Raw genomic sequence first — 25,894 nt, 5'->3', positions numbered from 1 at the left:
ATGTTCAGTAATACTTGATTAACCTTATGGCCAAGTTTCATGAACTAGGTCCATATACTTTCTAAGTTATGCTGTCATTTCAAAAACTTAACCTCAGGTTAAGATTTGGTGTTGACGCCGCCGTCGCCGTCGCCGCCGCCGCCGCCGTCGCCGTCGCCGTCGGAAAAGCGGCGCCTATAGTCTCACTCTGCTATGCAGGTGAGACAAAAATTGAGCTGCTGTCTGAAATATGCCTTCTTTTGTCATTTGACTCATAATGTATAAAAATTGAGCCGCTGTCTGAAATACGCCTTCTTTTGTCATTTGACTCATAATGTATAAAAATTGAGCCGCTGTCTGAAATACGCCTTCTTTTGTCATTTGACTCATAATGTGTAACAAGTGGAATGCCTCTGGCCGTCTCACCTGCATCACGCGATTCAATATAGCAGCAGTGCTGATTTTGAAAACTACTATAACTCGCACAAGATGTTCAGTGATACTCGGTTACTCTTATTTCCATGTTTTATGAACTAGACCAATACACTTATAGAGATATGATGGCAATTCAACAAATACCCCCAACGTGGCCAAAGTTCTTTGACCTTACATGACCTTTGACCTTGATCATGTGACCTGAAACTCGCACAGGATGTTCAGTGATACTTGATTACTATTATGTCCAAGTTTTATGAACTAGACCAACACACTTTCAAATTTATGGCTGTAATTCAACAAATACCCCAATTTGGCCAAAGTTCATTGACCCTAAATGACCTTTGACCTTGATCATGTGACCTGAAACTTGCACAGGATGTTCAGTAATACTTGATTACTATTATGTCCAAGTTTCATGAATCAGATCCATAAACTTTCAAAGTTATGATGGTAATTCAACAGATACCCCCAATTCGGCCAAAGTTCATTGACCCTAAATGACCTTTGACCTTGGTCATGTGACATGAAACTCATGCAGGATGTTCAGTGATACTTGATTAACCTTATGTATAAGTTTCATGAACTAGGTCCATATATTTTCTAAGTTATGATGACATTTCAAAAACTTAACCTTAGGTTAAGATTTTGATGTTGATTCCCCCAACATGGTCTAAGTTCATTGACCCTAAATGACCTTTGACCTTGGTCATGTGACATGAAACTCAGGCAGGATGTTCAGTAATACTTGATTAACCTTATGGCCAAGTTTCATGAACTAGGTCCATATACTTTCTAAGTTATGCTGTCATTTCAAAAACTTAACCTCAGGTTAAGATTTGGTGTTGACGCCGCCGCCGCCGTCGCCGTCACCGTCGGAAAAGCGGCGCCTATAGTCTCACTCTGCTACATGTATGCAGGTGAGACAAAAATTGAGCCGCTGTCTGAAATACGCCTTCTTTTGTCATTTGACTCATAATGTGTAAAAATTGAGCCGCTGTCTGAAAAACGCCTTCTTTTGTCATTTGACTCATAATGTGTAAAAATTGAGCCGCTGTCTGAAATACGCCTTCTTTCAAAGAAAGGTCTATGGCAAGGATTTTTGATGTGCTTACTTTTGAATGCTAATTTCTCAAATAATTTTTTTGGGTCTGATTACTCATCATTACTGTTACTTTGCGTTATTGATTTATTAGCACGACTTATCAAAAAATAAATTCGAGCATTTTGGTATGATTAACTATATATGTTATGACATAAGTAGGGACAGTGATTTTCCGTTTCAAAAAATTGCCTTTTCCGTTTCAGAAAATCTCAAATTCCGTTTCAGCACGTCAGAAAACGGAAATTCCGTTTCCCCATAGACTTTGTACACACGGAAAAGTGACAATTCCGTTTACACATTGAATAGCAAGATCACAACATGTACACTCGCACTGGTCAAAATTTGTATCTGCCACTGTACCAACAACACAATAGAATCCGTTCTAATCGGATCTATGCGGGTGCATAAAATATTTTTTCACACCCATTTAGCATGCATACATCCTCACCTTTCACATTATTAGCATTATTTCACGGTGAAATGATATTTCATCGATAATTTTGGGTTTTTTTTGACATCGTTATCATCAGTCAACGGCTTTTACCAATCCGCCATCTTGGATTTGAAGACCACGATATCGTGCTGTTACATCTTCAAACGTAGAGGGCAGCAACACACGACCGTGTAGTTGAACGATATGTGTGCATAGCGCATGTGAAGCCCAACCCGGCCGGCCGGGTACGGGGTACAATCGAGTGTGCTGATGTCGAGTGCAGTCACGATGTGTGAATTGTCATGATAGAAGCGAAGTGAGATCGAGTTTTCTGGGGTTTTGCGGCCATTTAATATTCTCATTTTGTTGTGATTTTGGAGTAATTTCTGTTGCTATTCTGTGTATTTTGAGGGAAAATACGTTTTCCGTGATTTTCCGTTTGAAATGCCACTTTCCGTTTCAAAAGGCCCTTTCCGTGAATTCCGTCCGTTTTCCGCGATCGCGGAAAATCACTGTCCCTACATAAGTGACATGCGTGCCAATTTTCAGCGCAGTCCGATGAATCGTGTGATCAATGAGCAAGGTCAGAGGTGGGGGGCAAAAAAGGTCCCCAACCCCCGGCTTTGCAATTTCAAACAAGCCAGGGCTGTATAGGGTTAAACAAAAGATATGTTACCTCTCAAACTATCAACATTCTTCATGATGAGGGACATAGCTTCCATGAGAGCGATATCTTCGTTTCTACTTCCTTCTTTGAGACTATTCTTCTTCCGTTCTCCTTTCCTCCTGTTCTTACCAGCCCGACTGCATAGGGGGAAGAGAGAAATATAACAATGATAATGAATCATATATGCCAGTCATTTATTAGGGAAATGGGTGAATAGTACAAGTTATCAAACGGTGATATGGATCCTAATCAAACGATTGGCTGAGATCTATCATGTGACAAGTCATTTCTACTTCCTTCTTTGAGACTACCTTCTTCCGTTCTCCCTTCCTCCTGTTCTTACCAGCCCGACTGCATAGGGAAGAGGGCAATATAACAATGATAACGAATCATACATGCCATTCATTTACTAGGGACATGGGTGAATAGTACAAGTTATCAAACAGTGATATGGATCCTAATCAAATGATTGGCTGACATCTATCATGTGTCCTGTCATTTATTTCACCTAAAATGCATATTGCCGATGGCTTGCCTGTGCATATAATGTTCATTATAAAACAGGTTTAAAGGATGTAGCCTTTGGTGAGTGCGTATGCAAGTCACGTATTCATGATTTGATTCTACGCAACCTCTCAGTCGTGCATTTTGGGTGCATCATTTAACTCACAGGGGGTAAAAACAGAGATGTGTTCTTTTAAAGAAAGGGCTATGGCAAGGATTTTGACGTGCCTACTTAGGCGCGCATACTAGATACACCTGTGATTTTATTATAGAAAACAGTTATGATCTCTTCATCCGCGCGATTTTCAGAATTTTTTAGGGATTCGAACAACCTTTCCATCACAAATTTATACTGCTGACATGTTTTAAACTAGCACATCAATGATGTGGAGCTCATCCGGCATCTCGCAACTAAATTTAACACAATTTTAATTTGAGCCCAGTTGACACTGTAGTGAATTATATTGGTGACATAAATTGAGGATATAGAATTGAAATTGATGAAGAAATGACATACATGTACATGTAGAAGCATTTTTTGTGATCTATGAATAAATTTCATATTAATTAAGCATAAACAATTTTCTAGTTAAAATTTCTTAACTCTGTGTAGAACCTTGGTGAACCTCATGTAGCTCTCAGATAGAACAAAAATAATCAAAATCAATCAACAAATCAATAAGTATTTTTGTGAGTTTTGAAAATATATGAATAAATGAGCATATTTAATGAGTTTCAAAATTCTGTGTTGAAATATTGTATCACCACCTCGAGCTATCATATAAAGCGACCACAATTGAAATTGATCAACAAATGAAGAAGAAAAAATATTTTTTTGTGATTTATGAATAAATTTTGCATAAATTAGCATAAATTATTTCCTAGAAAAAATTTCAAAATTTTGTGTACATGTTTGGTGAACCTCATGCAGCTCTACCAGATGGAAGAAAAAAAAATCAAAATCGGTCAACAAATAAAGAAGAGGCATTTTCTGTGATTTATGAATAAATTTCGCATAAATTATAATTTTCTACTGAAAATTTCAAAATTCTGTGTAGAAGTTTGGTGACCCTCATGAAGTTCTACCACATGGAAGAAGAAAAATCAAAATCTGTCAACAATTAAAGAAGCATTTTAAGTGAATTTTTAAAAATACGCATAAATTAGCATATTTAATGAGTTTCAAAATTCTGTGTAGAAGTTTTGAATCCCCCATCTAATGCTATCATATAAAGCAAACAGAATTGAAATCAGACTTGAAATGATGAAGAAGAAGCATTTTGAAATTCATTCAACAAATAAAGAGGCATTTTCTGTGATTTATGAATTTTTAGCATAAATAATTCTCTACTCAAAATTTTAAAATTCTGTATAGAAGTTTGGTGAACCTCATGAAGCTCTACCAGATGGAAGAAAAAAAAATCAAAATCGTTCAACAAATAAAGAAGAAACATTTTATGTGAATTTTTAAAAATATGCATAAATTAATTTTGCATAAATAAGCATAAAAATTGTTCTAGTCAAAATTTCATAATTCTGTGTAGAAGTTTGGTGAACTTCATGAAGCTCTACCAGATGGAAGCAAAAAATTCAAAATCGGTCAACATATAAAGAAGAAGAAGCATTTTTTGTGAAATTTGAATAATGCGCATAAATAAGCATATTTAATGAGTTTCAAAATTCTGTGTAGAAGTTTTGAATCCCCCACCTAGTGCTATCATATAAAGCAAACAGAATTGAAATGGCGAAGAAGAAGCATTCTGAAATTGTGGATGGACGATGGACGACGGACGCCACGCCACGGCATAAGCTCTTCTTGCCCTTCGGGCCGGATGAGCTAAAAACAAATCGTGCACATTCTTAAATTTGTGATGATGCAGGCATCTCAGGTATTCCCAATAACATGCAGAAGCACTTGGCACAAGCATCTCATGCTTTTTCATATTGCAAATACCCTCGAATGCGCTGCATTACCACAACAAACTCATAAATGTGCATTATTTGTATATAAATGCCCTTGACGGTGTGTATAAATCTATACAAAAGTTGGGTATTTTATCAGAGTTTGGATTCCTTTCAACAAATTCACAATGTACACACGTGTTACAGTACACACCTATTTACATGTATACATAAAGGTCACCTGCTTATAAAATCCACTATTCTAGACTCCACTTGGTGACCTTTATATACAGGGGAGCATTTCATGATATGACTTGTTGGAGGTTTCTTTCGACAAGTCTTGTTTTATCCGACTGTTACCATAGTAACAGTGCCCCTCAGCCAATCAGAATCAAGGTAAGTTGTCAGTTCTGACAACTTACCAGACAAACATATAGATAAAACGCTCCCCAAGTTCCACTACATCATCCGATATAGCAGACAAACAAGGGAATAAATCAAACAGTGACATAAAAATCAAAATACCCCCCTCTTTGCCCTAACATTTTCAGTTGGAATATTCCTCACCCTCCTTTCTTTGCCTTTCCCTCAGAATACGCTGTATACGCACTCAGCGTTGACCCGGTGCTTCTTAAACTTCCTGTCTCACTCCGAGCGACACTTCCCATCATGCTACTGGCATCGGAGTAAAGGTCAGCGTCCAGGTCATTCAGGTCACCCTCTCCGTCCATCATCTCCTGCAGCTGACGGGCCTTGGTTTCCCTGACGACGGCGAGGCGGGACTTGTGACGCTCGAACGTGGAGCGATAATTTGCCAGGCTGTCGATCTTGCTCTCATAATCTATAACGACAATGGCAAGAATACGAGAGGTTGTTCTCAGACTTGGAAAAGTGTAATCATATTAAGACTGCATTTCATGCATAGCTACACCATGTTTTTCTTTTATATATGAAGTAAAAGATACACTTTTCTAATATAAAACACAATCTCTTTAAGATTCCTTTATGAATAAGGGTCACATTGACTCACTAGTTTAAACGCCTTGCATTTTTGCTTCTTAACATTTCTTTCCACTTAAAAAATAATGAAGAAACTGGAATGAGAGAATAAAAGAAAATGCAACTTTTCAGGCCCCAAAATTTGAATTATTTATAGAAATACGAAAAAAAAATCTAAAAAAAAGAAAGAAAATCAAGGTGAATTCCAATAAAACAAAACTGTTCATAAATGAATAATCTACCAAAACACCTGTTCGCAGTTTTAAGAATGTGTATTTTTCTATCAGCACGGAAACTTACATTTTTTAATAAGTTTTTCACTATTCACAATTACTTCATCATACATTTTTACATGTCATCAAAGAACAGGAAATGTAATTTAGAACACTGAAGAACATGAAAGATAACAGACAACTGGGGTCTCCCACTAAACCATTGCAAACACTTGTGTATTGATCTGAATTCACTGCGAATAAAGCTTACTCTCAACAAGCGCAGGTTTCAAAGTTGTTTCAATGAAGTCAGTCCTCTTGTGCTTGTACATCTGTGAAAAAAAACAAAGAACAATATAAGTCTTATACTTTTTGCTCATATCAAATACCATTAAATCATAATGGTTAACATCTCTGTTAAGCAGCCACTTTGGTATTAAAACATTTATTTCCTGCCATCTCTCTGAACGTAACTTTGAGAAGTAAATAAATAAAGGAGATTATTCAGTAAGTGATACTAGCAAAAGAATATGTTGTCCGACTTTCATTAAAAGGTCCATGTGATTGATTGAATAATGCTCTTTGGTGAATTATTAGTTATTTAATTCAACCTATCTATTTAACCAATTAACAATCAATTTCTACACAATGGGTGATTTCATGTCCAGAGATGGTGTTGGCATTGGAAGCAGTTTGGATTGCACTTCCAAGCTCCAAAACCTATTCTGAGTTTACACAGCTCAACACCTAGTGAGTGACTTTCAGGATCATCTTTATTTTATGTTTGATGTTATACTAACTAAAGATTTTCCTAACACTAACACCAAAAGGTCAACACTTAAGGACGTTCCACAGTTAAAATGAAGTCCATGTCATTTTCACCAAATTTTGCAGAGAGTTACTTTGGTATCTATGCATTATGAAAATGCAAAAATTAATATAGGTTCATGTGCTTATTTTTTTTCTAAGGGTCTTCAAAGTCACCGTATTTGAATGATATGCAATTTTGCGCAATCAAAAGAATTATGCCTCTCTTAGACCTCACAAATTCACCAAATGAGTTTAAATCATCTTTACTCAGTGGATACCGCATCAAACTTCATCAAATTTCAAGATATGTAAAAAAGTGTATACCAAAGTAAGAAAAAGTCTTTTAATTGGTAAAACTATATCTATTTGGAGTCAGCAGCGCCCTCATTTGGCAAGAATGGTGCAAAAACTCGGAAAAAACAAATCTTTAAAGACGTGAATCTGCTCAAAAATTAAAAAAGTATTTTGTAAGCTGCACTTTTTTCAAAATCCATGTCATTTTCATCAAATTCGGCTAGATTGTAGAGGAATGCATATCAAAGGTGTAGGGAAGTTAAAATTATGGGGTCCATGTGCTCGTTTTTTAACTATGAGTGTCCAAAGTGATGCGAGTTGGCATGAAAATCGCCCAAAATGCGCCCAAAACGTGCAAAAGTCTAATAACACCGTCTAAAATGCGAATGGTTCCGTAGTTTTGCCCCCAAACATTCAAAATCCATGTCATTTTCATCCTACTCTCCAGATTTGTAGAAGAATATATTCTGAAGACATTCAAATATTAAAAATATGGGGTCCATGTGCTCGTTTTTAAACCATTGGTGTCCCAAGTGTTGCAAGTTGGCTTGAAAATCGCCTAAAAAGCGCCGAAAACATGCATAAGTCTCTTAATACCCTCTAAATGCAAATGGTTCCATATTTTGCTCCCAAACATTCAAAATCCATGTCATTGTTATCATATTCTCTAGATTTGTAGAGGAATATATTCTAAAGGCATTAAAATATTAAAAATATGGGGTCCATGAGCTCGTTTTTAAACTATCAGTGTCCAAAGTGTTGCGAGTTGGCTTGAAAATATTGAAATCCACCTAAAATGTGCCGAAACGTGCAAAAGTCTAATAATACCGTCTAAAATGCGAATGGTTCCGTAGTTTTGCTCTCTAACATTCAAAATCCATGTCATTTTCATCATACTCTCTAGATTTTAAGAGGAATATATTCTAAAGGCATTAAAATATTAGAAATATGGGGTCCATGTGCTTGTTTTTAAACTATCAGTATCCAAAGTGTTGCGAGTTGGCTTGAAAATATTGAAATCCACCTAAAGTGCGCCGAAAACAAGCAAAAAGTATGATAATACCGTCTAAAATGCAAATGGTTTCATATTTCGCTCCCAAACATTCAAAATCCATGTCATTTTCATCATACTCTCTAGATTTGCAGAGAAATATATTCTGATGACGTTAAAATATTAAAAACATGGGGGTCCATGTGCTCGTTTTTGAACTATCAGTGTCCAAAATGTTGCAAGTTGGCTCGAAACAGCCTAAAATGCGCCGAAAACATGCAAAAGTCTAATAATACCGTCTAAAATGCCTAAAATACGAATGGTTCCTTAATTAGTCCTGCTCCCAAACATTCGAAATCTATGTCATTTCCATCATACTCTCTAGATTTGTAGAGGAATATATAGTCTGAAGAAGTCAAGACATTTAAACTATGGGGTCCATGTGCTCGTTTTCAAATTATCAGTGTCCAAAGTATTGCGAGTTGGCTTGAAACGGCCCAAAATGCACCAGAAACAAGCAAAAGTCTGTTAATACCGTCTAAAATGCGAATGGTTCCGTAGTCTTGCTCCCAAACATTGAAAATCCATGTCATTTTCATCATACTTTGCACATAGATACTTTAGCACCTGAATATTCCAAATATGCAAAAATTAGCACGGGTCCATGTGCTTGATTTTTTGCTATAGAGCTTCAAAGTTTACCCAAATGGATGATGTTCTTAAGAATTGCGGGAAAGATACTTAACCTAAAAAATTTCAAATTTCAATAACAAACTTGAGAAGTAAAAGAAATGCTGCACTTTATTCAAAACCCATGTCATTTTCACCAAACTTTGTTGTAGAGGATCAGGTATACCTATGGTGCAAACATTAAAAAATATGGGTTCATGTGCTTGTTTTCAAACTATCAGCACTCTTATTAGAGCAAATTTGCTTCTTAAAACACCCGAAAACGCGCCAAAAGCAGTATCTATTATGTGAGGAAAAATTCCGAACCACTTTTCCATTTACTCGGGGTCATATTCATCATACTTTACAGCACTACAGAGAAACTATTTTGAAATTGTAGAGGAATGAAAAAAATGGTCAATGGAATAATTCCAGTTTATTAGCTTAATAGCTTCATAAAATAACACATCAGATCTGCAGTTATAGTGCAGATAAGGAGAAAAATTAGCTGACATTACCCGGTACAGCTGATTTAATCACCAGTTCATCTATTGTGACGTCAGCGCGCAGGGTGTAAAATATGCGCAGATCATGATGCGCACAAACATAACTGTGGAACGTCCTTAAAATCACACAGTGATATGGACATCAACTCTGCCACTCCTTGCAGTGATATGCACAGCAGTTGGCATATTTTTTGTTGTTGCAAAAACTGATATTCCATTGTGTGACTTGTTGAGTACTTCAAAGCACACAATTATTGATTACCTTTATGAGATTTAGTAATTTCTGAAGCAATTTTTCCTCAAACAAATGTCATCAATATTCGAAATGTATAACATCATATGTAGAGAGTTCAATTCTACTCCAGCTGGCAAGGTAGTTAGTTTTACAAAGCACCAACTCTTCCACATATGAAACCTATTTTACAGGGGGAAAAAGGAGCCCTGGAAAGTTCCCATTCATTTCAATGTTAAAGCTTATCCAATGTTGCAGATTAAGGCAGTAAGTTGTGAAAAGTAGCTTCCAAAAATTATTATTATTTTTTTTTTGCCTGGTATCTTATAACTGATATGCTCACCAATCTTAGAGCCTCTTCCCACTGTGCCCCATCCACCAGAGTTGTGATGGCCTCTTCAAGATCATTGGCATACTCTATCAGTACAACCGCTGCTTCCGAGTGCCTTCTATTACTTGCCAGCTGACCTATCGGATGAAATATTCATATTTTGAATGCATAAAACAGTGATAAAAATGTACAGGGCATGGTTATATTTCATCAAATCTTCCAATGATAATTTTTTTTCCGTAAGCCTTGCCAAAGGCGGCCAAGAATTGAACCTTGGACTTTCATGTGTCTTATCATGTGCCTCAGACCACTAGGCCAAGGCATCTGTACCAAATTAATGGTAGCACAAATACAAGTATCAATGTAAACTACAAAAGAAATATTGCTAAACAGCCAATCAAAATCAAGGTTTCCATAAAGTCGTCACTGATGACAAAGTTACCATGAAAAGGGCATCAATTTAATGAAATTTAAGCAACCTGGTCCCGGTAGGTCTACCAAGAAAGGAAGCTTTAGTAGTTCAATGTAATTCAATTTAATGCAAATCATTTACACTTCCAAAGGCGAAAAACAAACAAACAAAGAATTCAATGTATATAAAGTAATAACATATTTAACACATACTAACTAACCAATGACACACACACACACACAAATCTAAATTGCAATAGTCACCTGAGAAATAGAATATTGTAATACGCGTATAAAATGTTGATATCATCATAGTTTATTAAACTAATGAGCTCCAAACATTAAACAAAAATGATATTGCAAGATTATTATGCACAACGAAGACTAGTGGCATACATGTAGCATCCTCAACGCACCTATACACACCCTTTCAAAAGGCAGGCTTGCGTATTCCCAAGTCAAATTACATTTCATGTGAACACCACAACAGTCATCATACATTCCTCACTGCTTCCTTACTGTTGACCAATAGAATGCTTGGAGGTATTCAAGATAATTCATACTTTTTTAATGGCATGCGTATTATTTTCAGGTGGTTAACATTCTATAATGCAGAAATATACCTGCTATTTTCCTTGCCAACTCCATCTCATCCCCAGTACTGTATTTTAGTCGAGCAGTGAGGGAGAACACCTCTTGCCAATTGCTGCATTTCTGGTACATCTCTAGCGCCCCCTCGAGGTTGTCACACATCTCGTACATGAGGGCAGCCTCCAAGTAGCGGTTCTTCTCCTGAAGGTACTCTCCGTAGATTTTTGCAATGGCCTGGAAAAAAAAATTGATTCATGATTTCCTGTGTGCCCTGTTATGTCACTGTAATTTTTCTCTTTTAGATTTTTACTAAATGACCCAGATGCCTTCAATTATTTGGAAATGTGTTACTGGTGGGAAATTCCATAAAATTATCAAACCGTTTTATATGTCCAACAACCATGTTTAACCATTCTCACTTCATCAGTCATGATAACTTGAAATGATTACACAAATGAAACAGAGAACAGACACAAATCTTATCAGGAAAGTAACACAGAGGAGGTTGGCCCGGTGGACTATTGATCTCAATCATCTTAATGAATGATGAAATGGGGGCATACCTTGTACTGGTGATCCCCTCTCTTGAACAGCTTCAATGCCTCAGGGTAGAGTCTCTGTTCTCTGACGAGATCTAAACACTCTGAGAAGTGGTCAGGACACCGGCTCACGTGGCCCAGAGCCTTCGCATATCGCTTGAGGTGCTTGTCTATGGAGTAGCGCTGGTAGTCTGGGTACATATTCCTCAGCTGGTTCAAAAATGGTAAGTACTCCTTAGGGTCCTGAAAAAAAATTGGATGAAAATGGAATATTGGTCATACACTTTAATAAATCACTGGATTTCGATATAAGGTGAGCTCGGCAATGCCATATAAAATAATCAATGTTTTGTATATCCGATGCCCATTCTTATACATTCTTACTTCCACTTCATGAACTGCCAGTTACAATCACTTGAGAACACCATTGGCAAGGGCGCCTAATTGAAGCACAATAATACAGGAAATCTGCATAAACCATTAAAATTGAAACCTCTTTTGAGAATATGGGCCATTGAGTACTAAATTCAACTGCAGGAGAATCAAATATTTATGTAGATTTAGGACAGATACATAGCACTGAATGAAAATATTCAATAGACTGCAATCTGCACAAAACACAGGAGACATAATAATCATGACATATTTACCCAGGGTAGCCTCTTCAGTTCCAAAAACTGGTCACCCAGTTGGCCCTGCTATCATTATTACCCCGGCTTTAGCTCGGCTACCTATAGGCGCTCAAGCATTCAAGGAATTTATTCCTACCGGGTACCGATTCACCTCACCTGGGTTGAGTGCAGCACAATGTGAGTAAATTTCTTGCTGAAGGAAAACACGCTATGGCTAACTTACCTTTTGTGATTTATCAGCAACCATGAGGACAAGGTCAAAATCATAGGTTCCAAGAGCTACATTGTAGAGTTCATTGACATCCACTAGATAGAGGAGATACCGGAGAGCCTCGTCTGATGAAGGACAATCAGTCTCGTTGCTTGACCCTTGACCTTGCCTAACTTTGATCCTTTCTAAGGCCTTCTCTAGCTCGGGTTTGGTCTTCTTGGCATGGCAGGCGAGGACTGATAAGAAGTATCTTCAAAATAAAAAAAGGAAAAATAATATTATACAGAAGGATGGCACCACGATTCTCACTAACGAATGTCAACGAAAGTTCCTGGGTGTAGCACCTGGCATGAATTGCTATTTACTTCGTGCACTGAACTAGAAATTCTACTTCTTGTTCAGTGAGATGTGACCCAACAACTGCCCTGTCATACAAAGAGTTACGATTGATCCAATCAGTCATACCTCTATGGAAATCCATCAGTGTCATAATTTTTTCTACAGGAAATTTGCAAAATGTCCTTTGTAAACAATGGAGAACACACCAAATTGTCAAGAAATCAATGAATTTATGGATATACATTCATATCTAGACAATTTTTTGAGCAAACATGCATTTTATATGTTGACTTTGCTGGCTTTCCATAGTTGCAATTGATCGGATCAATCGCTTTGTAAGACAGGCCCCTGGTCTTCTTCTACTGTAGCTTGCAGTAGTCTCGTTGCATCTGCTTCCGCACCGTGTTCTCAATCTCTTCTTACATTTCGAGCAGGAAATATTTCAAAACTTGCTACTTGTGTTATCCCTCTTGCTGTTTACTATTTTGACATTTAAGCTACCAAGTGAAAGGCGTGATGTGATCTGCATGCGGGAACTTTTGGTTATTGTCGATAGCGAGAATTAACATAAATTGGAAGGTATTCGAATACTGACTTTATTATTCTGGACATTTATTATCAACATGCTGTCTGGTTATAGCACATTCATGGAAGAATTATTAATGGTTTGACCCAAATGACCCTTTTGGTAGTCATAGAAATGACCATTTTTAAGAGGAACAAACTTCACAAGATCATGTATGTGCACTGTGATAAAAATTTTAGACTCTTAAAAACTGACAATTTACAATTGTGAAATGGAAATAAATCGTATGAATTCAATCCTGTAATTACAAAGGTTAAGCATATTAGCTTCCATTCTAAACACCACATATGCCACCAAAATCTATGCTTTTTCAATTATCCATTTTCAACCCAGGTGGATACATTTTCATGAAAAGGGAAAAAGTGACAGAGGCTGGAACATTTAGTTTGCGCAAACTCTCCATTACTGCATCACAGATCACATCTACCTTACTGGTTTGTCCCACCCCCAATATGAGGGGTGGGGCAGGGGTGTGGTATATTCTAACCTACCTATTTGGATTCAGTCTTTGTAGACTCTCCATGACGGCATCACAGATCACATCTACCTTACTGGTTTGCCCCGCCCCCAGGATGAAGGGCGGGGCAGGGGTGTGGTAGGCTGCAGCATACATGGTCTCAGTAACACTCTCCTCTTTCAGGTCCATCAGTATAAGATTGAGGCTGGTGGAGTCATCTAGCTGGGTGACCAGGGCATCTATGTTGTTCAGGAGAAGCTATGAAACACAGGAAAGTGCTTGGTTAGGATAACAGATATCCAGCATACAGAAACGTCAATATTTTCCAAAATTTTAAGCATATTTACCAATAACCCCCCTCTTCCCCCCGGTATAGAAGGCATCACCGCATTGGCCAAATGATGGTAGTAGGATGCCCGCTACTGTGAATTAATTAATTGTGCATTACATATCATGTGCACATCGGCACTAAGTGTGACTCTAAATCACACTCTTTGAGAAACACCTCCCATATGGTCCTATAATAGTTCCATGTCATTTGCTCCAGCAACAATTGCTCTGAAGGAAAATCTGCATGTTAAAGCCAAATATGAAACCTAACCTCAAACTAAATAAACCCTAATCCTCATCTTCACATTATTCTGGACCAGAACCTATATTACAATCTTAACTCTAGCCCTTTGCCCTCTGAGATATTAAGACCAGAGCAAATGTTGCAGGATCAAATGTCGTGTCACCTATAAGTAAAGGTATATAATTATGTTCCAACCTACCTGTGGGTTATGGTCCACGATGAGATTCATGTCGATCCTATGTCGCCTCATCACCGTGAAGGCTTCCTTGTACTTCAGGGCATCCAGGCATCTCTTGATGGATGCAAGCACCAGAGCTCTGGGGTGGATCGTCTCAAGGTTCCCCCTGGGCATCTGCAGCACCAGGCGGGTGTCGGACGCTATCGCCGTGACGATGCGGGATCCTCGCTCCACCCTTCTCATGCTCTCGTCCAGGGAGACCGCCTTGCCTTCACTCAAGGTTGCCAGATCTGTGCGAATCAAATACTGCATGTACTAAATATTGTGCAATTTGGTATAATCGCAAATTTTGAGACAAAGCAACCAAATAATCTTCACTTTCTTATATGAGTGAAATAAAATGCAGCAAACTTCAAATCTTGAAGAAAAAAAAGTAAAGAGCAGAGTCAATTTTCCTTTAATCACTTGTCAAAAGGATCATGTCTATATAGAGTTTAAAAAGTGACGTAGTTTAAAACATTTTTTTTGTGCTTCAAAATGATTATTTTTTATGATCAGGGGTTGAAGAACCTTTGCACACAAAGTTTTACATGATTCAGTTCACGGTGGCCTAGATACATGTACATGTATAGCCATGTGAAAGCCTTATTAGCCCCAATGAAATCAATGTAAAATAAGAATCCTCTATCAGACTTCCGAACACCCCTATACTGAAATCTGTATTTAGTCTTATACTTCTGAGACCATTTCTACATGTAGGTCTATTTCTGTCGATGTTCCACCATTTCATACATATATTAATATCGATGCATAACAGAGAAATTTTTGATGCAGTTGCACTGCACAACACAACAATTGCAGCAGATGGCCGAGCCTCTCGGGCTGGTGCACAGTGGATTCCTGCTAAGCATACACACAATTACAAAGCTTTTGCTGCTCCCTATTTGAATGCCTATCACACATAATTCAGGAGCAGTGAACGTTATGGAGTTCTACAGAATTTAGCAGACAATACCTGGTTTTTGGTGCTTAATTTAGCAGACTTTCTCATTCAATATAATGTTGTTGTTTTTAAAGGATTAAAGGAGCAATCGTAACGACTTTTGTGGTTACAATACACCATGTCAACAAACACATTATTTAAATTGTTAGCAATTTTGTAAAAAAAATTTTTTTTTCAAAATCAAATAGAATCTTACCCTCTAATTTGGTATCCAGGCTGATACAACGACAAGTGTGGCTGTGAGTAGTGAGGACTAAAAACTCATTAGTTATTGCAAATGAAGTGACGTTGGATGCAATCTCCATCTCGTTGACATAGAAACGATACCGCTCAGTTAGCCCCAGAATTGCTTCCTATAGAAAAAACAATTAAGTTAATCAATAACTACAAATTAAGTAAATATTAAGCCATATTTTCTTTCATTTATTATTTATTTTAAATTAAAGGTTTAACATAATTGCAAATTGTATGAATTTAATATGGTGACATAAGAAAGCAGAGGACAAAACATTTGAATCCACAATTTACGAGCATACTTCAAATTGTTCAAACTGTTTTTATTTCATTTTCAACAGAACAAAAGGAAAATGGTCTTATATGATAACAATGACATTTGCAAATGTAAATTGTACAAACAATATAAATTAAGGTAGTACAATATATGACTTTTATTTCAAGAAGTAAAACAAAGTAATATATAAAAGCAAATTATCATAAACATTATAAAATCTGAGAATATGGAGGGATCCACTAAAAATCTGTAAGGTAAATAACATATTCTTGACTTTTCATTACATTTTGTAGGATATATATCATAGGATGTGTATACATTAATCTTCTTCTTTTGTATCAATAAAAAACAGGTATTCTTAGACTTCTTCACTTTTCACTAATCGAATTGCAGTACTACAATCACAAATAACTATAGTGTGAAACTTGCGATTAATGACAAGTTTGATCAAACGGGGCAACTCACCTGGCCAGCCAATTTACAAACAGCGACATGCGAGCATCGTTGGGGCAATTTGGTGATGAACTCATTGTTCTCATCCACTACTGTTCCATCATCTAACTGGATTGCCAGTGAGCCTTCATCACCACGGCAACTGACGGTGACAACCTCACCAAATATCGGTTGGCTTTCTTCTTGATTGCTATGATGGTGGGAGGGGGGGGGGGAGTGAAAACAGGGAAGACTTATATACTAAAACATCAAAATACTTAACCCTTTAGTCAGTATTCTGAACTCGGTTTAACTTAGACCATGGTCTAACTCTGTCCTAACTTATGGGATGCTAAAATGTTAAAATTCTCTTTCAGATAAGCTAAGTTTAGTTATTTATTCTTATTTTTTTGCTTTCTGAGGAACGAATTACTATTTTTCCTATTTATCATACTGAGAACCTTCCCTGGCAAATTATTGTTGCTTTTGGGGTGGCTGGTTACACATTATGATCAAGAATTATTTGGAATCCCGCTGTACATATTAAACTCTAAGCAAGGCTTGCATTGTTATACTGATCATGCCTTTCACTTATTTCCAATACTAGTTCACAAATATGCCAAAGGAGCATGCATCTGTGTGCTGTGCACACTAATTCTCTCAAAATTTCACACACATCATGAAAAGAATGAAGTAATAGCCTGTACAAACTATTCCCATAATTTCACATACATTCTTACAAAAAAACTTTTTGGTATTTTTCAAAATAACTAAATAATAGCTTGAAACTTTCAATTCTGTTTGCTTATACATATTAGCAGGGCAGATTAGATATATCTTTAAAAATAAATGATTTTAGACAAAAATACTAGTATTCAGACTTACCACACTAATTTCAATTCAGCACTTCCAAGTCCCGCACATTTGATATGATGTAATGAGCTAACACAGTCCTTATCACTGTACGACACTGCGACCAGGCAGTCAGCTCTGATCCACATGAAATGATGAAGATGAAACGGCAGATCCAAAGATACTGGATTACCAGATTCATCAATAATCCTGCCATGAAATAGGTATTTTAAAAATATATTTAGTTAAATATAATTTGACTACTAAATGTAACATGTCAATTTACACGTAAATTCAATATAAATAGTCATTTGAAAATACTTTTGCAACTTTCAACTTCCTATTAAAGCAAAACTGAGGGATGCACAAGCTGTAATATGATTTTTTTATTTTTATTGGATATTGTTGGCACTGGTATCGGCTGATAACTACGTGATTTATACTTTCCTGCATAGAATATCCAAAAGTAAAATTACATGTACTTAACTAAAAAATTGATTTAATATATAGCATATTAGTTATCAAATTGAAATTACACAAAATAATTATTCTATTCAATATATTTGATGAATTAAAATGTGTATCATTGAAATGTAATACACTACATAAATGTAAGTTTTATTATGTAATTTTATTATTAAGTATTAAAAGTACACAATCATGTATGAAACAAATTTCACAACCACTTTTCATCCATTTACACTCTTATTTTTGCATTAAAAAAAAATTAAAATCAAGCTATCTCATTGTCTACAAAGAATATTGAAACATGAACTCGTAAAGGTCACTGGAAGGACAGTGAACTTCTGAAACTACAGGTGTATTACATAGCAGAATGAAATATACATGAGTTAACTACGGGACATACCAATCACGAAATCTACAACATTCTCTTTTGTCTCTGGACTCTTACAACCTGTCAATCATAGTTAATTACATCCTGAAATCTACAAGGTTGTTTTTAAAATGCCAGGATGAAATTTACAAGAAATAAATAATTTTAATGGAAGAAATTGAACCCAGAAGAAAAACAGATCCAAGAAGTAGGGCATTCATATGAACTTGAATTTGATTTAATTTATTGGGCTTTGTAACAAATGATATGCAATCAATGGATAAATCAAACTAATCAAGATCTTTGTTGCATTTGCATTTTGTTCAAATGCTGCCAAGGAACCAATCAAAATTGTTCTTTGATATAAGCAATCCATTGCTAACATTTATGCTATTGGGTCCAGGTATTGGAAAATATGATTCAAAATTTGAATTGTAAATATTCTAGATTAGGTAGACACTTTTCTGGAGAGTTATCAAGTTGAATAATGCACAGTTTTGTTTTCAAAATTCTTTTTAATTCGTATTTTTACCTTGCGATTCCTCTGAGCTTGGGAGGGGATACCTTAGATTTGAATCCATTTCCACCAGCCGCAACCAGTTTGACAGAAGTATCTTCTTTATCATCTTCACCATCTTCATGAAAATAAAACACAAAAGCAATATTAAGTCACAACATTAAAGATAAATACCGGTTGTGGTAACGATCTCAAAATGAGTTCAAAAAAGAACCTAATGAAATTACCACCACAGTGTTTGTATGTATAAATAAAAATATGTGCCAAATAGCTCTGGAATAAAATTAATACATTGTCCCACATATGCTTTTCTGTGTTAGTGATCATCAGAATTATAGATTTTGCTGTAGACTCATTATTTTCATTACTCCATCTTCAATTGTATTAAAAGGGCAATATCATTAAGTAATTTTTTTAATTTTATATATCACAATATACCACTCACCCTATTCAGTGGTGATTTTAGAGCTTCCAATTAAGTAGTATTTATGCTAATCATCCACCATATGTGTTGTTTTTTCTTACATTCAATAAATAAAGGTGGCAATGATGGTTATTTCACATCACTGCTAAGAAAGCATGACTGCTTGTTAGTAAGCAACCAGTCGACCAACTGCTTACGGTCTTCTCCAACTAACCCTTATCTTTCCTTCAAGCTACTTGAGAAAATATTTGTCTTCTATCTTTCTGAATTTTATTTATTTATTTTTTAAGGGGAGGGCAGCCCCTTGGCACTAGTAACAGATTGCAAAGCTGCAATAACACCAGGTGGGTGTTTCATAAAGCTGTTTGTAAGTTAAGAACAACTTTAAGAACGACTGGTGAACCTTTCTTACACGCTAAATAATCACCGATGAATAGTTAATGGTGAATATCATTTACCACAAGAAAGGATCACCAGTCGGTCTTAGTCATTTTTAACTTCTGAACAGCTTTATGAAACAGCCCCTGGCTTATACTGCTTGAAGCTCACCAGTCTTGTGTGTGTAAAATGCGATACGGCCGTCCTGCAGCACTACTGCCATGTTGTTGCTATATGGGGGCGGAGCTAAGACCACTTGATTGACAAATGTCGGCATCATCAATGTGTAGGCCGATATGGGTGGGGGCACTATCATTCTCTTAAAAGGCGTCACTAATATATCCTCTGCAATGAAGTAAAATTGAAATTACATTATAGCATTATTAAAGTTCAAATCAAGTTAGTGTAATTATAAGCAATGATCTCAAAGAAGATCTTTAAATCATAAGTTAATTGTAACCATATCATTGTAGATCTAGATCTGTATAGTGAGGTCTGTTATATTTTACACAGACTATACATTATGATACAATGAAGTCTAGGCTAAAAACAAGAAGGCTGAAGATCCCTAAGAAAGAAAAGGGCATGAGGCATGTATTTCTTTATTGCTACAGACAACATATCATGTGTGTTTAGCCAATTACTGTGCTTTTTCTTTACTCATTTTAACATAAGGCATATATGAATAGTAGACTGGTCATTTCGTTTATCAAGTTCGAACTCATTTTTCAATCGAGATACCATAACTGGAATATATGCGTTCCTCATTTGGCATTGATGAGACATTAACAAAGGTAAATTTTAAACCTATTTGTGATGAATGTTCCTTTTAATTAATCATTCCTCTCTTTTATAGACATTGAAGGATGCAAGATACAAGAAAGGCAGAATTAGTGACAGTAAAAGTTGGGATAATTACTAGCAAAGAATGTACAGAATAAATACCACTTATTGACTTCTTCTTGTATCAATTAAGTTGCAGTATTAAGAAATTATGAGAAAACAAAACAGTCCCCCCTCCGAAGAACGATTTTTTTTTTTGCTTCAGATACAGTAAAAGAAATAGAAATTCTAAAGCATTTTGTAAAATCGCTTGTTTTAAAAATCCAAATATCCATTTTGAAGGATTAGACTGTTTTTTTTACATGATCAGTGATTGCACTTACTTCCATCAATAACCGCAGTGATAGCCTGGTCGTTTTCACCCAGCCCTCTACTGTTGGCCGTCTGCCAGGTCCAGCTGTATCTCAAGTACTGTCCTGCGCTATTCAGCAGATGAAGCTGATTGGCATGCTCAGGATCAAAGGTCAGAGCAGTTACTCTCTGATTGGCGGAGAAGTGAAGGCTTTGTTTGAGGTACCAGTGATAGTTTCCTACTGTCCATACTTGAACTGTGAAATATAGCAGAGAAATCTTATCATGAAAGAAATATGGTCGGGAAAGTTATGTCTGGTGCTTGCTGTGGCTTAAACACCGTTTAAACATTAAACTTGGCTAAGGCTCTGGACTCTGACAACCGTCCCATCAGTGTTATGAAATCAGCTGATTATGTCACATGAATCAACATTATGTACTTGTATAAATAAAATTTCAAATCTGAATTAAAGATTACTGAAAAACTTTATGGAATAATCTTTAAATAGCATACATGTATCTATCTTTCTATCTTCATTGGGCGAAATGAATGAAAATAATATGGATATTAGACCAACAGGTTACAAGATGAAATGGTCATAGATGATTAGACGAATGATAACTGGACCAAATGATTATTGGACCAAATGGTCATTAGACGAAATGTCAATGGACAGAATGGCATTATACAATTGGGGTAGACATGTGATGAGTGGATGAATTGACACATTGGCAATTTACAGATTTAACACAACATCTGAAGGACATGTTTGCACCATACATAGTTAGGGCATGAAGGTAAAAAGGATGGAGTGACAACGAAATGCAAATTAATTCATGTAGCTTTCGATTTCTAAAGAAGTACAAAATACACAGGTGCACTGTATCTTTGGTGACGACTTGTGATGCCGCCAGTTTCATGGAAAAACTGAAAAGTGATTTGTATCAAAAATAGAAAATTGCAAATATTTCCAATTTTATTTGATCACAAAATGTGGATATTAACCACATGATAAAATATATCTCTAAGTCTCATTATGTCCTGAAATTGGGCAAAATAATCATTGCATGATAACAGTTTCAAAATGTGAAAATCTTTCAGAATTTGAAATTTTTTTATATCAACATTTTACAAATTTCCATACACTTCCTCATAATAAAAAAGTGAAGATTTGTTTCAGAGACACCAATTTGTGATGTAATGTGTCACAGTTGCGCCCACATGTGCCGAGTCGAGTAATTTCAAATCATATTTCAATCAAAATTGCAACATCTATTTTTTGCTTTCCCCGTAAAAGTTAGCAAGGTGTCTGATCATAATATCCAACCAGAGGCAGCGAAAAGTACCTATCATTTCAAAAGCATATTTCCTATCATATCTGGCCAGTAAGTCTGTAGTTTGGTAGGAATCTTTTGCCTACAATTTGCAAGAAAAAGCCAATGAAACACATTCCTGCCATATTTTATCCCTGTGGAATCAAACGTGGCATTAAATGAAACGAGTTTTACCTTCATTCCTTTTTTAACTCCATAGTTAGAATGGAACACAACAAACAACATAGGTTTTAATCAGACACATATTTTTATTCAAGAGGCGAGCAATTATTTACAGGGCAAGACTATTCTTACCATATGAATCTGGGATGAATCGTGAATGGTCAGAACTGTTTTCGTTGGGCAAATCTTCAAGCCATAGAACAAGAATGGTTGATTCTGTGTTCCAAAGGATCTCATTCACCTAAAATAAAAATATTAATCAGAAGAAGAAATCTAAGAAAAATAAAAAAACATGTTATTGGTTCTTAAACAGTAATGCAAACAATAACAAACATTATTTGGGGCTATCAATAATAAAATTCATCAATATTTGAATAAAAGAAAAGTATAGACATCAAATAAGTTTCATACTGAGATTTGTTTCATGAAAATATAGAATCATTTTGAACAGGATTGATACAAATATTGACATACATATACATGCTAAAAATCCTACTAAAAATAAGATAGGTAATGTACATGAGGGGTGAGTACACTTTCATATTCACCTGTAGTAAATTTGTAGAATTTTCTAATCAAAGGGTCCGTATTCTGAAGTCGGTTTAATTTGAACTCGGGTTTAAAGTTGTACTTTGACTATGGATAGCCAATAGTGTCATAAATCTATAACAGTAAAATTTCAATGTATCAGCTCATTTTGCTCTCAAATCATTCTTAACGGTTTCGGAAGGATAAATAAGACAGCTTTCTTCATCATGACAAGATCAGAAAGAGCACAATAATCATAAGAAATATGTCAATTAAGTAAAAAATTTGAGATTTTTGGCTTTCCATAATTTTAGCACAGAGTTAGACCATGGTCTAAGTTAAACCTGGGGGGCGTTTCATGAAAGGACTTGTCGGACGTTTTATCCGACAAGTCCCATTTTATCCGACAGTTACCATAGGAACAGTGCCTCTCAGCCAATCAAAATCATGGAAAGATGTCAGATCTGACAACTTGTCGGATGAAAATATTGATGAAACGCTCCCCTGACTTCAGAATATGGGCCAAAGAGTTTAATATATGACAAACATCAAAGTCTGTACTAATAGACACTGATATTTTTGCATTTTAATAAATTAAAAAAATAATCATAAAAAAAATTGGAGGAAACACCAATCAGCTTCTCGAAACAGATTTTTGTTCTCACAAATACCTTGACTTGGTTCTTGTTAAAGGGCAGCGTGAACTCCCCATGTCTAAGCCCATTCTTCTCAAAGAAAACTATGTCATGTCGATGAGGAAGAACCTGACTTGATGCTATTAAGCTCCCTGATGGCCTAAAAAAAAAAAACAATTAGAAAAGGAACTTGAAATCGAAATGACCAAAACAGCATTCTCTGTTCTATAATAGTGCACAATGTATACCATGTAGTGCTGTGAGGCAATTTTTAAACATTTTTGGCTTCCCATAATTTTAGCACAGAGTTAGATCGTGGTCTAAGTTAAACCAGACATCAGAATACGGGCCATAGTATTTTACAAATTACTGAGCAAGTATTTTCTTTCTCTCAAATTCATTTGCAACATTAATATTCAAACAAACATTTGATACGTTTTAAAGATTACATTACATTTTATTTAATGATCATTACTACAATTTTAATGTAGTAAGTCTCTCTTTTATTTTTATATGTTAATTATAATCTGTTATATGTATGATTATCCAAATGCATATCAAACAAATTACTTATTAATACTTTCCGAACATTTTCATATGAAATTTTTCATAACTGTATTCTTATGAAATTTACCAATTTTTGTATATCTATGTTTGATATGTTCATTGTTTGAAAATGGAAATAAATAAATTGAAACTTGAATTGAAACTTAAATTTCTTTTTAAGAACTCACTTCCATGCTAAGGCCTGCTCCAAGCCACTAACATTCTCACTCGTTGACTGCAGGATGCATTCTCTGTTCCAAACACGAAGTTGCCTTGCACCTGTCAATAAACATCAAGAAACTCTGTACTGAGATTATGGGAAGCTGAAAATACTGTTGGATATTTGTGTCACGTTTGGCTATCCATACTTAAACCAGGGGTCCGTCTCATAAAGAGTTGCAACTTTGCCATTATGGCAACTACCAGGATAATCTGGATTTTGATTGGCTGTTGAGCCCTGTTACCAAGGTAGTTGCCATAATGGCAAAGTTACAACAGTTGCAACTCTTCATGAAACGGGCCCCAGAATTCAAATTAAAACCGAGTTCAGAAAAAGGGCCTTTATGTATATAGAAAAACATAGATCTACAAAACAAACTGTTGTGACTATACTGCCAAGCCTTTGTTAATGTGGCTTCCACTAGTGATAATATCAGATAAAATTTATCATTATTATCTGATTGGATCAGAGCAATTTTTTTTCAGAGAAAATCAATGACAAGATGCTTTGTGAAACAGTCTCCAGAATATGGGTCATGGTATTTTGAGCAATGAGCCAAAATGACACACAGATATATGTTCATATTATGCTTAGAGTAGAAGTTAGTCATCGATTAGTGCGGAGCAACTATCCTGGGATTGTTTTACCTGTCAAGGGATTGATGGAACTGACAACAAAGCACTCGCCGTCACCACGCCAGCTTATTCGGACCTGTTGATCATCCCAGGCAAGGGCAGGTTTCACATTCTCAGCCTGCTGAGTTGCTGCCTGCTTGCCCACTGACCCGTGAAACTGGGTCTCTTTCTTGCCCCATCCAACAGTTATTGGTTTCTCTGTAAAGCAAACATATGGAAGATATTTCTTTATTCCATTATGTAGGTTATGTTACTCCAACCATTTAAAAAATGTAAGAAATAGCCTTCATATGTTGTATAAACATAATGGTAATATGCTAAAATAACAAATTTGATATAAAGAAATATTAATGTAAAAATAATTGTTTCAATATCTAGCAAATCATTGAAAATCTTTATGTGATATAGTTTGTAAACTTCTTCCTTCTTTAAAGGAAGGGCTAAAATGACCCCAAGAAAAAACATATCGATATCAGGAGAGTACTGGAGTGTGATGTCATCAATTTTCCCTTTTTACATGCCTGGTTCTAAAGGTTAGGAACCAGGCCAATGATACATTGACTTCAATGGGGCTAATTATGTATTCATGTGGTCATATCTAAGGCCCCCATGGACCGATTCCCACCAAATTTGGGTTGTGGGAGTTTTACATCATGCTCTTGCAAAATATGGTAACAAAAACATTGAAATGCAAAAAAGGTTTTTGTGGTGTCATCACTTTGGTACTCTAGATCCTCTATTACTTTTACTTAATTGAAAACCTTTTGAACAAAGCTTTATTTGATTTCTACTGAAACAGTAATAGATCCCTGTCTACTTACGTTGTCCAAACTCGTCTGGCTGAAGCGCTGTTTCTAAGATAGGTTCAAAATCCTTGGTCATTAGTAAAAGAGTATTAGCAGCTGGAGAAAAAGAAAATCAGAATATAAATTGATAACAGACAAAATCAGAAACTCTCTGAAAATAACCAACTTTTATTTTCATTTTTGAAAATCCATACCATTAAAATTTCCTATATCCAATCCCAGCCAATCCTGATTTTTCTATACTTTCAATAAGTGGCTTATCAGAGGTACTAATGTAACTGGGAAAGACAAAACTTATCAGTGTTTCGGTAATTTTTTCTGATAGAGGTGTATTTCAACAGTAGGCACCTGACC

At 35.9% G+C, this 25,894-nt stretch overlaps 1 protein-coding gene across 2 annotated transcripts in view; it reads right to left on the bottom strand.

Moving 5' to 3' along the window:
- LOC129262479 (putative elongator complex protein 1) overlaps positions 1-25,894 on the bottom strand; it is a 37,149-nt gene that overhangs the window by 6,854 nt on the left and 4,401 nt on the right. Inside the window, exons 4-23 of one of the 2 annotated variants that reach the window (XM_064099731.1) lie at positions 25,556-25,636; positions 24,747-24,932; positions 24,068-24,158; positions 23,370-23,493; positions 22,303-22,411; positions 20,706-20,930; positions 19,711-19,884; positions 18,753-18,855; positions 17,419-17,595; positions 16,567-16,744; positions 15,787-15,943; positions 14,609-14,877; positions 13,870-14,093; positions 12,466-12,703; positions 11,635-11,853; positions 11,104-11,305; positions 10,082-10,206; positions 6,508-6,568; positions 5,593-5,866; positions 2,629-2,756 (exon numbers count right to left, since the gene is read on the bottom strand). In XM_064099731.1, coding sequence (XP_063955801.1) covers positions 2,629-2,756; positions 5,593-5,866; positions 6,508-6,568; positions 10,082-10,206; positions 11,104-11,305; positions 11,635-11,853; positions 12,466-12,703; positions 13,870-14,093; positions 14,609-14,877; positions 15,787-15,943; positions 16,567-16,744; positions 17,419-17,595; positions 18,753-18,855; positions 19,711-19,884; positions 20,706-20,930; positions 22,303-22,411; positions 23,370-23,493; positions 24,068-24,158; positions 24,747-24,932; positions 25,556-25,636 — 3,345 coding nt within the window. Of the gene's footprint in view, positions 1-2,628; positions 2,757-2,849; positions 2,971-5,592; positions 5,867-6,507; positions 6,569-10,081; positions 10,207-11,103; positions 11,306-11,634; positions 11,854-12,465; positions 12,704-13,869; positions 14,094-14,608; positions 14,878-15,786; positions 15,944-16,566; positions 16,745-17,418; positions 17,596-18,752; positions 18,856-19,710; positions 19,885-20,705; positions 20,931-22,302; positions 22,412-23,369; positions 23,494-24,067; positions 24,159-24,746; positions 24,933-25,555; positions 25,637-25,894 lie in introns of those variants that run through there. The other variant, XM_064099732.1, reaches the window with a different exon arrangement.

This window comes from Lytechinus pictus, chromosome 5 (genome assembly GCF_037042905.1).
Source record: "Lytechinus pictus isolate F3 Inbred chromosome 5, Lp3.0, whole genome shotgun sequence".
In the NCBI taxonomy this organism is placed as follows: domain Eukaryota; kingdom Metazoa; phylum Echinodermata; class Echinoidea; order Temnopleuroida; family Toxopneustidae; genus Lytechinus; species Lytechinus pictus.
The sequence above is the reverse complement of the archived record's forward strand: the minus strand, read 5'-3'. Positions and strand labels throughout refer to the sequence as shown.